This window comes from Salvelinus alpinus, chromosome 3, assembly GCF_045679555.1.
Source record: "Salvelinus alpinus chromosome 3, SLU_Salpinus.1, whole genome shotgun sequence".
Lineage (NCBI taxonomy): Eukaryota > Metazoa > Chordata > Actinopteri > Salmoniformes > Salmonidae > Salvelinus > Salvelinus alpinus.
Window position 1 is genome coordinate 43,655,156 of NC_092088.1, and position 18,162 is coordinate 43,673,317.

General features: G+C 41.9%; 1 protein-coding gene across 2 annotated transcripts; it reads left to right on the plus strand.

Annotated features, from left to right (window-relative positions):
• The first annotated feature begins 2,680 nt into the window (after nucleotides 1–2,680).
• On the plus strand, nucleotides 2,681–16,705 carry LOC139570753 (leucine-rich repeat-containing protein 73-like). 2 transcript variants are annotated; one of them, XM_071392898.1, is made up of 6 exons: nucleotides 2,681–3,740; nucleotides 4,071–4,231; nucleotides 4,642–4,776; nucleotides 8,274–8,374; nucleotides 15,727–15,925; nucleotides 16,295–16,705. In XM_071392898.1, exons 1-6 carry the CDS (start codon nucleotides 3,436–3,438, stop codon nucleotides 16,363–16,365), a joined length of 972 nt encoding a protein of 323 aa, XP_071248999.1. In that variant the 5' UTR covers nucleotides 2,681–3,435; the 3' UTR covers nucleotides 16,366–16,705. The 2 variants fall into 2 exon arrangements, with proteins under 2 accessions (XP_071248999.1, XP_071249000.1); XM_071392899.1 differs by having other exon boundaries at nucleotides 2,683–3,740; nucleotides 4,654–4,776.
• Nucleotides 16,706–18,162: the final 1,457 nt, after the last annotated feature.

Sequence of the window (18,162 nt, forward strand, 5' to 3'; positions counted from 1 at the left end):
ACAGGAAAGGAAGACCCAGGCTGCGTTTCAAACTCATAAAAGAAACACCCTCCTCCACTTACTCTCACCTTATGCCCTTGGGGGAATCCCCACGGCCATATTTGTCGTCAGTCCAAGCAAGGGAAGTCTGCAACGTAAGCCCCTCAGCCCTAATGTTTTATGGAGTTTGCGAGTGTACAATTATGTTCACTTCGGGGGCCTGAAACGCCCCATAATTCAATTTGCGATGATTGTACATCCGCTAAGAAAAGTCAGCCCAAACTTAAAACCTCAACGTCAATATGGAGTCAACATACAAGTGTAAGTAAAAACAAATGTAAATAAGTTAGAAATTGTGCCACTAATGCACATGACGGCACAAACACGTCTCGTAAAAATAATGATGTTTTTGTTTGGTTCGTTTTTGGAAATTGTAGAAATAAAACATTTTCCATCTTCAGAAGTTCCAGCTAGGCAGGCTAATGTTAGCTAGATCATTAATTTGCTCGCTATCATACAGTAGGCGTATATTAATAATTATACATTTAATTTAAGTAGACATGCAATCATATAAAGCACCCACAAGATACCGTTGGCTGAAAACACAATCTTCGCGGGATGAACGAGGGACCAATTTCCGGGCATACACTGCAAGTGTATACTCGTTAGACATCATGATACGTCATCAGAAGTGTCCACTTAGTTTGAGGGCTGAGGGGAGAGGGTGTGTCTTAAGTGTTTGGAATGCAGCCCCAGAGTGACCTCTGCTGCAGAGGATAAGTTCATTAGAGTTACCAGCCTCAGAAATTGCAGACCAAAAAAATGCTTCACAGAGTTCAAGTAACAGACACATCTCAACATCAACTGTTCAGAGGAGACTGTGTGAATCAGGCCTTCATGGTCGAATTGCTGCAAAGAAACCCCTACTAAAGGACACCAATAATAAGAAGAGACTTGTTTGGACCAAGAAACACAAGCAATGGACATTAGACCGGTGGAAATCTGTCCTTTGGTCTGATGAGTTCAAATCTGAGATTTTTGGGTCCAACCGCCGTGTCTTTGTGAGACGCAGAGTAGGTGAACAGATTATCTCTTTTTTGGTTACTACATGATTCCATATGTGTTATTTCATAGTTTTGATGTCTTCATTATTATTCTACAATGTAGAAAATTGTTTTAAAAAGTTTGGACTGGTACTGTAAATATTAGGACGAGCAATGTCGGAGTGGCATTGACTAAAATACAGTATATGAAATGAGTAAACATTTTTAAAGTGACTAGTGTTCCATTATTAAAGTGACCAGTGATCGTATGTCTATGTACATAGGGCAGCAGTCTCTAAGGTGCAGGGTTGAGTAAACGGGTGGTAGCCAGCTAGTGATGGCTATTTATCAGTCTGATGGCCTTGAGATAGAAGCTGTTTTTCAGTCTCTCGGTCCCAGCTTTGATGCATATGTACTGGCCGTGGCTTGGATGGTTGATGTCCTTGATGATCTTTTTGTCCTTTCTGTGACATCGGGTGCTGTAGGTGTCCTGGAGGGCAGGCAGTGTGGCCCCGGTGATACGTTGGGCAGACTGCACCACCCTCTGGAGAGCCCTGCAGTTGCAGGCGGTGCAGTTGCCGTACCAGGTGGTTTTACAACCTGACAGGATGCTCTCAATTGTGCACTTGTAAAAGTTTGTGAGAGTCTTACGGGCCAAGCTGAATTTCTTCAGCCTTTTGAGGTTGAAGAGGGTGCTTTTCTTCACCAAACTGTCTGTGTGGGTGGTCCATTTGAGATTGTCAGTGATATGTACGCCGAGGAACTTGAAGCTTTCACCTTCTCCACTGCGGTCCCATCGATGTGGATAGTGGGGTGCTCCTTCTGCTGTTTCCTGAAGTCTACGATCAGCTCCTTTGTTTTGTTGACGTTGAGGGAGAGGTTATTTTCCTGGCACCTCCGCCACATCCCTCACCTCCTCCCCGTAGGATGTCTCATCATTGTTGTTAATCAGATAATCAGGCCTACTACTTTTGTGTCATCTGCAAACTTGATGAAAGGACTTAAACACTGCCCTGTCCCTGTGTTTTACAGTACTCTGTCAGTGGAGGAATTCAATTCTGTGTTTGACTGTAGAATGTATAAATAAATGGGTTATGGCAAGGTGAATTATTTCCAACATTGAACAATGGAGACTTGGATGCAGCATAGCCATGCCCTCCATTAGTTCTCCGTTTTCACTCTCCTCTCACTAGGGGATTTGTGGGATCTGGCTCTGCAAGGAGACATGAGAGTGGCACAGTGGGAGGGTCTCAATACTCAGCTTCCAGCACCTCAACCTGGGTGACTATCAATGAGGTAGAGCAGGCTTGGCTTATTCAGTAATCCATTGCATATATATTATTTAAGGGGCCATTGTGTGTTTGACCCAGAGAACAGTGCAATGGAAGGTTACTGTTCTCATGAGAGTTTATTATAGGCCTATTGAGGTACTTTTACTGCTAAAGTAAAAACACAATGTAGTGTAATAATTCTGGTAATATTTCAAAACTTTTTAATTGGGAAAAGTTTTATAACATGCCTATCTATTTGGTGATCATGTTACATTACGCACTAATTTGAGGAAATCCAATGTAAAGACCAAGGGCTTTGGGTGTGGTATAGACAGCCAGGTGATGTATTTGGGCAGGGCAGAACAGCACTGCACGTGATCAATAGCCATAGCCATACTGTATTGAGATCACGGCCATCTTTGCCCTCGACTTGCATTTTTCCTTCTGGAGAAACGTTTGCTCAGCCCTGCAATATTTCCTGAGGTCACTGCAGCCACACAGACGCTTCGGGGAAGAGGGTGCGCGCACGCGCCCTGAATGAGGAAGACTGCATTAGTATAGTAAGCTAATTGAGAACAACATGTGACAGTCACTATTGCAATGCCGTTTCTGATGACATCGAGAAGTGTGTGCATAACCCGATAACTGCAACCGTGGCAAACTAACGATCGCATTCGCTTCAGCGCTATAAACCGAAGCTCTAAACATGACAGGAACGCAAGTCGTTTGTTATGCATGAGGACCTGGAAAACGGCACATTATATTTTATTTGAACGTGTCTAGTATGTATCGACGAATGTATCAATCCATGGCCTGCGGGGTACAGAAGAAGAATCGCTAAGTATTTAGCTACATTGTAGCAGTAGGTTATGATGTCAGGGCTTGTAACAGCGCATGGGGTTTATGATCGATTTAACTTCAGAAAACCCACCTTGCGTGCTTTTCCCCTATCCATAGCCTAATAAGAAATGTTCAATTAAACCAGCTGCAACACTGAGAGCCTTGCAGATTTGTGGTAAATATCGTATATCCTAAACAATAGCATATTGAGTTTGAGATGTCATTTAACAGCCTACCGACGTTGGATAGTTGTATGCCTATGCTTAAAATGCACGTATTTCTTAGTTGGGCACAACCATTGAATGTCATGTAGCCTAGTAGACACATTTACCAAAATGCTACCAGGTTCTATTCAAATAACGGGAGAGACACTGTCGGGAGCTGAGATCAAGGATATTTGTGACAGCCTGAAAGAGAACAGTGTGAGGCTTCTGTCTATCAGGGGATGTCAGCTTTCGGACCGTGACTTTGGACGGGTGTGTCGTGGTGTGGCGGAGTCCCACTCACTGGCGCAACTCAACATGAACCTCGGTGTGGTCTCCACCATCAGCCGAACCAAGCATCTCGCAGATGCACTCAAGACAAACAGATCGATCCAGACCCTTTTGTAAGTAGCCTCGTAGATCACAATGAATAAGGTGTGTCGGTCTGACTGATTGATTGGTTGATGTTAGTGGTTGATATGGCTACTGTAGTCTATTAACTAATTGTAATCAGTATGGGTCCCTCAATTTGTGATCCAGTAAAAGCTCTCCATGACATTAAATGGGGGACCTGACCCTAATTACCATGATTATGTACATGAGCATGAACTCAAGTTGATGTCAATTTGATGATGCCTTATCCAGATTGAAAGGTGAATTAATTGGATGGTCTTCATTGGAACTTTTGTATTGACTGAAATTCTGCATTTCTCTCTCCTCCCATCTCGCCACAGTCTCCATGGAAGCCCCCTCCTAGATGCAGGATTGGTCACACTCAACACTGCATTGTCTACTCACCCTTCACTGGTGTCTCTGGACCTGGGGGACTGTATGCTGGGGGATGAGGCACTGCGGCTCATCTGTGCCATGCTGCCTCCGGATGGGGCCAAATCAGGTACAGCCACTCGACACTGCTCTCACTGTTACTGGGCTGTCAGATTCTGAACCTGGCCTGCTGGGGGACAGTGGTTGGAAACAAAATGGCTAGTGTAGAAGTCCTCTCCAAGTGCGTGTGTGGGGAAACCCATTTTTTGATGATAGAAAATACAGTCCAGACAAATGTACAACTCATGAAGGGTTTATAGAACATTCATAAAGTTGTTATTGAACACGACATAGATCTGTCACAATGGTCTTTTGCCGTCCTTTATGTAGCATGACATTTGCTTATGAGTGATTTCTGAAGCATCTAGTGTTAACAATTAGACTCAAGTTACACGATAATGGAGTATAATACTTATAATATATGGTTATATGCTGGCTCTGCCTATACTCAGTTGATGGTCATTTGATGGTGATGGACAGCCTGTCCCACAGGGCTTAGAGAGCTGACTCTTAGTGCGAACCCCAGCATCACAACCAAGGGATGGGCCCGCCTGGCCATCGCTGTGGCCCACAGCTCCCAGCTCCGAGTCCTCAACCTGGACTACAACCCCCTGGGTAAGAACCAATCACCAGGACACAAAACCAATTACTGTACTTTATATCGGTGAGTTTGTTAATATGGAATCAGCTTAAAAGGAATCAGATTCTTATTAACATTTTTTTAAATGAATATTGCCCTCAACCACAAGTGTTGCCATAAAAAGATTTGCATCTCAGTTAACTTTGGATAATCAATATGAACTTTTGTGAACTTCAAGTATTGGAAAAAATTACTTTTGTGTCATTTTGTGTAATGGGACTTTTTCAGAGGTGAAACACTCCTGAGATACCAAAGACGTCCATTTTATGGGCCAGTTGCCTCCTGCATTACCATTTTTTATTTTAATTATTCAGGTGTGTCTCCATGACAACGCCCTGGCTGCTTGCACTACAGAGAAATAGGAAAGGAGGTCATTTTAGGAACATAGGCTGTGTTTACAAAGGCAGCCCAATTCTGATTTGATTGGTCAAAAGACCAATTAGTGGAAAAAATATCAGAATTGGGCTGCCTGTGTGAACGCAGTCATGTTGTCCACATTTAAGTTTAGATTGAATTTTAGAGAGCACACTTGATACAGAATTATACGTCTATGGTCATTTTGGAGCAAGTATACAGGGTATAAAACGTTCAGATTCCATTTCATCCATCTGAAATATGGGTTGTCAATGACATTCCTAATTACTTGGGGGTAGCCCCAACCAGGACTCAACCCCGAGTTTGGCTACTGCCAACCCAACACCTTAGCTGTTAAGCCATGAGATCCGAGTCCCTCTACGATGTCGCTAGGTGTTGGGTTAAGGTGGTTGCACTACCCCCTTTCTTCGGGAGAGCGTGTCCCTACTATTTTCTATACCAAGTCCCTCACGTGAACCGCCTCTCGAATGGCCTCACGGGCACCATTTGATATATTGTAATAAACAATGAACTGACCTTAAATATATCTAAAACCAAAAGCATAGTATTTGGTTCAAAACATTCTCTTAGAGCTAAACCTCAACTGAAATTGTGCACAAAGCATGTGACCATTGAACACATTGAAGAAGCTGAACTAGGAGTAACATAGGATGGTTAGTATCATGGTCAAGTCATATTTTGACGAAGATGGGGAGAGGTTCTGTATGTGTTGATGTCCTGCAGTAGCTAGCTCGCTAAATCGTCCCTTTCCTTAGCCATGGATGGAAATGGGGATTTGGACTTTGTTGCTCATGCGAGGACGTTTGGCTAGCAAGCATTGTAGCTCGGCAGCCTTGGACAACACAAATTGAAAGTGTACTGTATGACAGAGCCATAGACCGTTTTGCCAACATGAAAGAGAGCGTTCAACTAGACTACAAGTAGGTGTCAATGTTTTTTGTTATACTTGCGCGTGCACACACAGACGGAAATCATTAGCATGGACAGCCACATGATATTTAGCAACATTGATTGGACTAAATCGTTTTTGGCAGGGGCGCAACTTCCACTAGGGACGGGGGGGACATGTCCCCCCAAAATTCTGAAATTACATTTTTGTCCCCCGCAGTTTTATCATTGAAATGTAATACAAAACGAGGCAATGGTGTGCTTTAGGACCATGCGGAGGCCTCCGAACGGTCGGTTAGGCTGTTTGGAGTGTTTATCCAACTAGAAAAAAGAAAAAGAAATGATGCCCCCCCCACTTCTAAAACCAAAGTTGTGCCCCTGGTTTTGGTATCTTTAAGTTTGTTTTCAGTGTATTAAACTAAACATTTATAGCCTTGTTGATTCGATGATGTTTAAATGGTGCTGGAATAGCGGAGGCCTGTTGTCTTTGTGCTGACTTGCGGTAACTCTGGTTCTAAATCAGTAGTTGATGAGTAAACTATCAAACATTAACATGCTTGACAATGCTGCAGGTCATATAACTGTTGGTCACATTAAATATTTGCTTTGTGGACTTCACCGGACAGATGTTTCTCTCCGGTTTTGTCACTGTGTCACTGTTTTCTTTTTGTTGTCACTGCCTTATTGTATATCACGGTGGTGTATGAACGAGTGGGTTATAGAGCAAACAACACAATTATTACAACAAAGGTTGTAAAATAGCTTTTTTACCCAGTGATTTTACCCGCGCACCGCTTCTGCTGGTAATATGGTCATGTGCAGCAAAGAAAGACCTGGCAAAGCTTCAGCTGGCTCAAAACAAAGCAGCACGCCTTGCCCTTAACTACACACACAACTAACATCAACAACATGCATGATAGTCTTTCTTGGTTTAGGAGAAATGTACTACTTCTATTAGTCTTTTTAAGAAACATTTTTGTGTTGAAAATGCCTAACCACTTGTATAATCTATTTGCATACACTTCAAACAGATTTACATACCCCACCAGACATGCCACTATGGGGTTCTTTACAATACCCAAACCAAAAACACTTTTAATGCGTCACTCTGTTATGTATAGAGCCATGTCATCCTGGAATGGTCTGCCACCAGAGGATACTCAGGCAAAAAGCAAGTTTAGCTTAAAAAAAACTGATATTTTATCATAGCCGCTCCTCTTTCTAAAGATCTAATTTAACTGTACTGTATATAACAATATGAATATATATATATATACATAATTTCATTAGTGTATATACTGTATTTTAGTCAATGCCACTCCGACATTGCTCCTCCTAATATTTACAGTACCAGTCAAAAGTTTGGGCACACCTACTCATTCAAGGGCTTTTCTTTATTTTTGACTATTTTCTACATTGTAGAATAATACTGAAGACATCAAAACTATTAAATACCATGTAGTAACCAAAAAAGTGTAAAAACAAATCAAAATATATTTCACATTTGAGATTCTTCAAAGTAGCAACCCTTTGCCTTGATGACAGCTTTGCACACTCTTGGCATTCTCTCAACCAGCTTCATGATGTAGTCACCTGGAATGCATTTCAATTAAAAGGTGAGCCTTGTTAAAAGTTAATTTGTGTAATTTCTTTCTTTCTTAATGCGTTTGAGCCAATGTTGTTATTTTGAATTAAATGTAATATCTTATGTTGTTTTTGTCTATTACTGTTCTGTACTTTATCATGTATTTTTGTGTTTTATGTGGACCCCAGGAAGAGTAGCTGCTGCATGTGCATGGGTATCCTAATAAACTAATCGAAACCATCCCACTTCTGACACCAGTGTACGGAATACGGGACTCGAACCCGGCTCTAGCTATTTTCAACCCAACAACCTTAGCCATTACGCCAAGATATCCAAACCCCTTCATGAGGTCGCTAGGTGTTGAGTTATGGTTGCTACAATAGGTATCATGTTGAAATGATGTGCATATGCCTGATGAAGGTGAAAGCCGAAACATAGTGTATACTTTATCTGCTTCATGCTTTAGGAATAAATTAACTGATTATGCAGTTACTAATCTGTGTCCGGTCCAAATCTGTTGTTTAGGGTCAATGACAACAAACACATCAATCAGCTTTCTGTAATGCTCAATTGACAGACTCACCTTCTGAACTCACTCATGTTTTGGTTGTGTTGGGGTTCCAGGGGACCAGATTGCAGGTATGCTAGCAGTGGCTGTGGCGTCCAGCAGAACTCTGGAGGTGTTGGATCTGGAGGGAACAGGACTCACAAATCAGTCAGCACAGGTCTGTAACATCATCAACATCACCACCACCACCAGAGCAACGTCATCAGCACCACAGAGTGTGTGGAAAAACATTTACAAAGACAGTGAGAAGAAATCTGATGTAGTTTCATTATGACTTAAAACTCATTCTATTAGGGGAGTTATACTCTTTTTTTTCACTCTAAATGATCTGGTTTACGTTCCTCACTACCTAATTAATGTTCAATGACCCTTAAATGTGGTGCCATTTTCCAGCAATACTCATGCCAATCATCAGTTGAAAGATATCGTTTTTGATGGACTTTCATTTATTTTCAGAAATGTTAATCAGTTAGCTTTTTACCTACCCTCTTACAATCCCTTTTAAAAATGACCTTTAATGTGAATGTAAACATTTACATTTTGCCATCCCACTTATTTTGTAGATTTAACTGTGAGTTACATCCACTAATTGAAGCCGCTGCATATCAAATCACCCAACTGAACAGTCGTCATAGCAGAGACCTCTTCTTATGATGGTCTAATTTTGAAGTCAGTCCACTTTCTTAGGAGATGAAGCCCATTGGATGAGAAAGCCCGAGGTCCCTCCCCTCCAACCTGCTCCTCCAATGGGTTTTGAGGCGAGGAGAGAGGACGTGAGGAGTATGCAATCAAGATTTGCCCCATGTCTCCCTCTCACATTCTCACTGTTATTGATCCATAACCCTGAATCTCATTTGCAGTGAAGATGTGCTTACTCCCAGCTGTGGGAAGATACTCTTCTCCCACAAAGCACTTCGCCAGCTGTGGCCTGTTTACTGCCTATTGAAAAGTGCTCAAGGTTTACGTACGGTTAGTGCTATCTGGAATCTTTGGGATGTCCCTACCCTAAACCGTAACCTTAACCATTTTACATTTCAACTTCAATGGTGTAGGGAAATCCCAAGGATCTCGGATAGCAAATCTCGGATAGTTGCCCTTATGGACAACTTATCCATTTCAAAACGTTTAATTCGTTTTCTAGCTGGTCCCTCTCCAGTTTAAAGCTAGCTGATTTATAAAGAGACTGGCTTTACATGTAATTCACACTAAGAAAAACAATTTGTACACAGCTTTTAAGACAGATACTAAATCTGAGTAAATCTGTGTATCCGAGCAAATAAATACATATATGTATTGACATTGAAGCAGGCAGGGTAGTCAGGTTAGGCAGGACAGGCGGTGCTTACTCTGTGATAATCTAATAAAAAAAGCTGTTATGAAAAGCCAAATGAAAAATACAATTATTTAAAAATATGATAATTCTTTTTTTCTCATCTAACGATTTTCTCAATGATTCTGGTGGTTTTTATGCTCAAAATCTCAGGAAAGGCGCCAGGGTATTCATGCCTTCATTTCCAGCCATTCAAATTCTTTATGCCACAGCCGTTCCTGACTCCAGTCACTGTTAATGGATAGGGTCAGCATACTGCTCTGCCTAGCTTGAAGTAGCTTAACGCTTCAAACACACCGACAGTGTCCTGGCATTTTGGTACATCAGAATTGCATTCATTTCCAATGAAACACTGCCTTTGCCTTGCAGCGTTGCAGAGGCAGTTGCAGTGCGTTCGGTGTGGTCCAGATGATGCTGCATACTATTTTGCGCAATGACACTGTCAGTGTGTTCGAAGCATAATTCGTTGCATTGAGCCGATTTCATATTTTGCGCATGCGTATTGCCTTAACATGTTGTGGGTATCGCCTAACGTTATTGATCACACCGACAGCGTCATTGCGCAAAATAGTATGCAGCATCATCTGTATATGTGTGCAACAAAAGTTCAACATTCCCCTTCTGCTACCATTTCTGCCAAGCCGTGAACACATACAGTTTGACCCATACGTTCGATAAATCCAAGGTATGCACCACACAGAACGCACTGCCTCTGCAACGCAATGCTGAAAGGCAAATGCAGCGTTTCATTGGAAATTAATGTAATTCTGGTGTACCAAAATGCCATTACGCTGTTGGTTTGTGAAAAGCTAGCTAGCAAAAACAACCTGAACACACGGTTTGGAGGGCTCGAAGAGTGGAACGTCTACTATAGTGAAAGTTAAGACCAGACAGAGGAAGCATTCAGGAGCTCTAGTGACAAAACGTGACATGACAGGCAACTCTGCCAGCTGTTGGGTAGGCAAACAGTGAGTACTGGACTGTCCACTTATCAGAAACGTCATTACCAATTAATACTTTTTACCCAGGCTTTTACACATCTGAGACATTTACTTTTGCATTGTGGATAATGGGAATGGGAATTACTTTTTGTGTCAGTGTGAACATGGAATGGGGATGCGTCTGCTGTGACTTCTACAATGCTGTCACTGAGAGGTTCACCAGACTAATGGACATACTTTATAAGTAAAGGTAGGCCAAAATGCATTTTCCTTTGCAATTTGTGGGTTATGTTACTGTTGAATCGTGAGAATAGACATCTCTTTGCGTTAGGTAGTCTAGTGGTTAAGAGTGTTGGGCCAGTAACCAAAAGGTTGCTGGTTAGAATCCCCGAGCCGACTGTGTGAAAAAATCTGCCAATGTGCCCTTGAGCAAGGTACTTAACCCTAATTGCGCCTTCTATAAGTCTCTATAGATAAGAGCTTCTGCTAAATGAAAAAAAAAATTACAAAATGTACAATGCATTTTTGATGAGACATTTTTTTAATGTTTAGAACTGCATTTTTCAGCCATTTTGATTGTTAAGAACATTTTGTTAGAACCTTATTATATATACACTAGCGTTCAACAGTTTGGGGTCACTTTAAGTTTGCGATCACTTAGAAATGGCCTGGTTTTTGAAAGAAAAGCACATTTTTTTGTCCTTTAAAATAACATAAAATTGATCAGAAATACAGTGTAGACATTGTTAATGTTGTAAATGACTATTGTAGCTGGAAACGGCTGATTTTTAATGGAATATCTACATAGGCGTACAGAGGCCCATTATCAGCAACCATCACTCCTGTGTTCCAATGGCACGTTGTGTTAGCTAATCCAAGTTTATCATTTTAAAAGGCTAATTGATCATTAGAAAACCCTTTTACAATTGTTAGCACAGCTGAAAACAGTTGTCCTGATTAAAGAAGCAATTAAACTGGCCTTCTTTAGATTAGTTGAGTATCTGGACCATCAGCATTTGTGGTTTCGATTACAGGCTCAAAATGGCCAGAAACAAATAACTTTCTTCTGAAACTCGTCAGTCTATTATTTTTCTGAGAAATTAAGGCTATTTATTCCATGCGAGAAATTGCCAAGAAACTGAAGATCTTGTACAACGCTGTGTACAGTGTGTGTAAAATTATTCACCCCCCTTGGCGTTTTTCCTATTTTGTTGCATTACAACCTGTAATTTAAAATACATTTTTATTTGGATTTCATGTAATGGACATACACAAAATGTGAAATGAAAAAAATAATATGTTTCAAAAAATTCCAAACGGAAAAGTGGTGTGTGCATATGTATTCACCCCCTTTGCCATGAAGCCCCTAAATAAGATCTGGTGCAACCAATTACCTTCAGAAGTCCCATAATTAGTTAAATAAAGTTCACCCCTGTGCAATCTAAGTTTCACATGATCTGTCACATGATCTCAGTATATATATACCTATTCTGAAAGGCCCCAGAGTCTGCAACATCACTAAGCAAGGGGCACCACCAAGCAAGCGGCACCATGAAGACCAAGGAGCTCTCCAAACAGGTCAGGGACAAAGTTGTGGAGAAGTACAGATCAGGGTTGGGTTATAAAAAATATCCAAAACATTGAGCATCCCACGGAGCACCATTAAATCCTATATTATAAAATGGAAAGAATATGGGACAACAACAACCCTTCCAAGAGAGGGCTGCCCAAGGAGGGCATTAATCAGAGAGGCAACAAAGAGACCAATGATAAACCTGAAGGAGCTGCAAAGCTCCACAGCGGAGATTGGAGTATCTGTCCATAGGACCACTTTAAGCCATAAACTCCACAGAGCTGGGCTTTATGGAAGAGTGGCCAGAAAAAGTCATTGCTTAAAGAAGAAAATAAGCAAACACGTTTGGTGTTCGACCAAAAGGCATGTGGGAGACTCCCCAAACATGGAAGAAGGTACTCTGCTCAAATGAGACTAAAATGTAGCTTTTTGGCCATCAATGAATGTGTCTGGCACAAACCTAACACCGCTCTTCACCCCGAGAACACCATCCCCACAGTGAAGCATGGTGGTGGCAGCATCATGTTTTTAATCGGCAGGGACTGGGAAACTGGTCAGAATTGAGGGAATGATGGATGGAGCTAAATACAGAGAAATTGTTGAGGGAAACCTGTTTCAGTCTTCCAGAGATTTGAGACTGAGACGGAGGTTCACCTTCCAGCAGGACAATGACCCTAAGCATACTGCTAAAGCAACACTTGAGTGGTTTAAGGGGAAACATTTAAATGTCTTGGAATGGCCTATTCAAAGCCCAGACCTCAATCCAATTAAGAAACTGTAGTATGACTTAAAGATTGCTGTACACCAGCAGAACCTATCCAACTTGAAGGAGCTGGAGCAGTTTTGCCTTGAAGAATGGGCAAAAATCTCAGTGGCTAGATGTGTCACGCTTATAGAGACATACCCCAAGAGACATGCAGCTGTAATTGCTGCAAAAGGTGGCTCTACAAAGTATTGACTTTGGGGTGGTGAATAGTTATGCACGCTCAAGTTCAGTTTTTTTGTCTTATTTCTTGTTTGTATCACAATAAAAAATATTTTGCATCTTCATAGTGGTAGGCATGTTGTGTAAATCAAATTATACAAACCCCACAAAAATATATTTTAATTCCAGGTTGTAAGGCAACAAAATAGGAAAAATGCCAAGGGGGATGAATACTTTCGCAAGCCACTGTACTACTCCCTTCACAGAACAGCGCAAACTGGATCTAACCAGAATAGAAAGAGGAGTCGGAGCACAACTGAGCAAGAGGACAATTACATTAGAGTGTCTAGTTTGAGAAACAGACACCTAACAAGTCCTCAACTGGCAGCTTCATTAAATAGTACCCGCAATCGCACCAGTCTTAATGTCAACAGTGAAGAGGCGACTCCGGGATGCTGGCCTTCTAGGCAGAGTTCCTCTGGATAGTGTCTGTTTTTTTGCCCATCTTAATCTTTTCTTTTTATTGGCCATTCTGAGATATGGCTTTTTCTTTGCAACTCTGCCTAGAAGGCCAGCATCCCGGAGTTGCCTCTTCACTGTTGACGTTGAGACTGGTGTTTTGTGGGATGCTGGCCAGCAAAGCCACTACACAACACAACACTAAACAATACATTAGTTGCTCTATAACGGTGACAAACGGTGCCCACAAACAGTTAGGGCCTACATAAAGCAGTCCCAACAACAGAGCTTTCCTTTCAGCACCATGGAGTGAATCCTTACCACTGCTACACCTGGCTATCAGCGGAGCCTTGTCTGACAGCAAAACAGTACATTCAGCCTCATTTACTGCCTTTAAAAAAAACAAAGCTGATATGGCTGTCTTGCTTAAACAAATATGATTTCTACTGACAATTGATATGTACAAGCTATGGCACAGGCATTTCGCTGCACTCGCAATAACATCTGCAGGTGACCAATAAAATTTGATTTGATATGGCATAAAGAGACGACTAGCAGATATGAGGCAATCCGTCATTTTCAATTAAGACAATGAGCGAGCTAGGACGGACGCAGTCAATATAACTATTTGTTCACCCCTTTTGAAATGTACAGCAATATAATTTATAACATGGGCCATTCTTACAGTATTCTCCCTTTTCGGTCCTTCCTGGGCTAATTTTGTCATCAAAGTCTGGCATTCTCTGGATTTTTGGTGCTTTCAAGACAACTGGGAACTGAAAAAAACAAGGTTGAATCATGGCGTCAGTGATCTTCATGTCGGAGCTCTAGAAAGAGGCCTGAGTTCCCGACTTGGAATTCCGAGTTAGATGACTGTTCAAAATGTATTTTCCCAGTTGGAGCTCGAGTTTCCAGTAGTCTTGAACTCACTGAAGTCTGAGATTTCACATTTCCTTAGTTTCCAGTTGTTTTGAACACGGCAGAAGTCATGCTGGATTGACAGCATGGCCAATGTATTCAACCTTTTCTGTCACATGGTGTTGAATGTTTATCCTTTTAAGAAACCCTTAAACCCAGACTTTTAAAAACACCCACTCCACTGAATAGCAGGCTAGTGATTGCTTTGCAACGCTTGCAGTTAGCCACTGATTCCTTCCAAAACACTCATTGTTGAATTTTCGATTTCCAACTTCTTTTGTAATGTCCAATGGCCGATGAGCACCGATACATTTTATCTATAATTTCTATTCATAATTTCTCTTCATATGAAAAGGATTTGCCAGTAGGTTGTCGACTTGAATCATAATGATGACTGCTAGCTAAGATTTTTCGAGTATGATGTTGACATGATCAGTCCAATCAAAGCTAATGTAGATATAAAATTACGTCAAATCACGTTATCTGTGGCCAATGACCTTGAGCCTTCTTGGATGGCCACTTCTAATGTCACTCAATGGTAGCACCCAAGGGGCTTGAATTTTTTACCTCTACCCGTAGATTGTACGGTGACGTAGTCTCCCCATGAGTGACAGAACACTGAGCCAATCACGGCGCAACTAGAGAACATTACCAACCCCTACGCTCCACATTTTCGTCTGGCTGCCCCACCTCCACAGAAAGCACTGAGCTAGGCTGAAACACCTGCATTTTAGGAGCTGCCTTGCTCAAGAAAGCAAAAAAAGAGACCATGTTTGTATGCGGCTTAATTTTTTACATTGTTTGCAAACTGATATGTGACATGTATTAATGCCAAAATAACATGCACCTGCCCTGCATGACGTGTCGCCACTGGCCACCTATCAGTTGTAACTGTGGATGCTACATCGACGTACTGTATGGCTGAGTTGAGCAGTGTGTCATTTTGTCAGATATGCATTATGCCGCCATCGGAGGCTATCGCTTGCTTATTTTGGCTACATTGGTATTTACATTTGGTGAAAATTGTTTGTCAATTTCGGGTTAGTAGCCTATGCCACTGGTTGTTGGAGTTCCGTTGTATAGTGAACATGGGCTTCATCAAGGTTTATTTGTGAGTAAATCTTGCTTTGATAATAGCCTGTGCTTACCTCGCCACCGCACTTCACTGGATTGCAGTGACTTGTTACGTGCGGAAGTAATTCAAGAAAAACAAACCACTTAAATGTAAGTTCATAACCTGGAATATCAATCCCCACTGGCAAGCAGAACTACCTACACCTACAAACCCATCAAGTTTTCTTATCAACCCCTACTGTAGCCTGTCTGTGCTTCATGACAGAATCTCCCTCCCCTGTACCTTCAGGTCTTCCTCGAAATGGTGGAGAACTACCCCACCTGTCTGCGCGTGCTGGTCCTGGCTGAGAATGCCATCAGCCCCGAGCTGCAGCAGCAGATTTCCGACCTGCTCTCCGAGGGAGAGGAGGAGGACGACAAGGAGGGCGAGGCACGAGGCAGCGCTGCCATCCCCACCAGGGAGAAAACCGCGTGGATCCCCCACAGCAGTAAGGGCTGACCTGGCCAACCAAAATGCTCTCCTTCCCATCTTAGTCATATTCTAGACAGGACAGTTCCACTGGGGCGCTCTGTTCTGGAGTCTTGCAGATTTATAAATAAATCATTTAGTATAATAAGCGTCTGTAAACCTGAAACATCGGTGTAGGTGATGACCTCAAAATTATGACTCAATCAATCTGTAGAATTGGGGGGGGAACAACCAATGGTCAGATCTGTGTGTGCTTTGGCCAACTTGCTCGTTATCATCCCTTACAAGGACAAAGGAGTTGGATAAAGCACTAACAGAGCTAGCAACCAGGCTAGTCGTAGAGTTGTAGAAGTCCTAAACTCGTCTCCGTTGTCTCTGCCCTTTGCAGACTCCCACCCCCAGATGGTCCTGCTGACGTCAGGTCTAGGTGAGAGCCTACTGGCTGAGACTGAGATGTGATTCCACAGCCTTCCTACCTTTTTTGTTTTTTTACCTCTTTTCTTTCTGCTAGTCTGTACGTAATAGAGTTGCAGTATCACCTGGTAGTGTGCAATCAATCACACTTTTTGCATGACATGTAGCAACAGAATACGTTTTGGAGCAGGCACAAAATCCTTAACACACACACACAAAGTGTCTTATAGGGAATTATTTATTTTAATTATGTACAGTCTATTTATAGTCCCTATTTAAAGGTTTATGTAAGCAATGAAGGTCTGTTGATAGATCGACTAGATAGGATTGTTGTGATGGTCTGATGTGATGTCAGAATAAATCTGTTTACATCTTCTTAAAGACATTTGGATTCTTATGTTATTTCCTGATTGGAATAGCCTACTTATGAATGCAATTAACATATTGGCATGACAATTCCTGTATAGCACTGAACAGTAGCTCACTGAAAACTTGTTTTCCTTTCACCTAAATGGCCTTTTCTCTCCACTGAATGCTATACTAATGCCTCATACTAATGCCTCATATGAACACGATTTTGATATTGAATAGCCACAGGATGTTTCTGGGATCAGCACTTAAACGTCACATACAGAACATCGGAATTGAATGTAACGAGCATGAGAGCCCATGGTAAATCAGCAAAAATCACACCATGACAATGCAGCAGTGTTCTCATTCCTCGCCCTATATAATACATTGACCCCATCCTCATCATCCCCACAGCCTTCAGTCAAAGTGGTGCTTACTAGGACAGCCATTATCCCCATCAAATCCCCTTGTTTGAGCCCCTTGTGCCTACATGCATTTCTAGCCTGGCCCATATCGTTACGTTAGTTATGATATTCTATTGAGGTTTGCAAGAAACCTTGACATCAATACATCTTACCGTCTCTCTCCAGTGTGTTCGGTGACGTTATGGACAACTTTAACTACGTTATTATGACATTCTATATTCTATTATCATTGATATATTAACGCATGTTTTCTTTGTGATGTTTTGGACAACACGTTAAGGCATGAAGGCTTCGAAGATACAGAATCTCTGCATGAAAGAGAAATAGAGAGCGGGAATTAGAGGCCATTCATTTCGATGCACGTTGCAGAACAGCACATTCTCATGTAAGCGTAAATCAATCACTCTCCACAACTCACATTCAGTTTGGTTGGTAATCAATTCCCAAGCACACTTATCTTATATATCACTGATCTACTGAGTAATCCAGTGAGGCAGGTTTCTGATGTTGGGTAGCATAAATAAAAAGTACTCCATTCCCATAGGACAGCTAAATAATGAGTGGAAACAGATATCCATAATTAATGGACATCTCAGATCAATTTCCCAAGTTGCTAAGTGATCAGGACAAACAAGCCTGTTTTCCAGTGTATCACTATACGCAACCCCTCGCTGGACATGTGCTCCGAGGGCCCAACACCTGGTGGCATAATACAATTGGCATCAAGGGCACAGCCATTAGTTTCAATGTTATCATATCAATGTGATGGACTGACGGCAGCTGTAAGTAGGCTTCTTACAGACGTGTTGTTCATGAGCAGATTGTTGACCTTCTTGCAGTCAACATCATTGGATGCCACACAAAGAGATTCCTATAGAGAGGAGGAAAGAATGCCCACAGGGAGGCAGTCTGTTTCACTGCTGGACCATGCCAAACATGAAAGCTGCAATACTGGCAAAGATAAGATTGTCTGCTATGCAATCAGATGCCTCTGTGAGGTGAAGAATCTCCTGTCTAATACAGGCGTTTAATTAGATTAGGGTTCCTTTTTCGTCGCTGTCCCCTT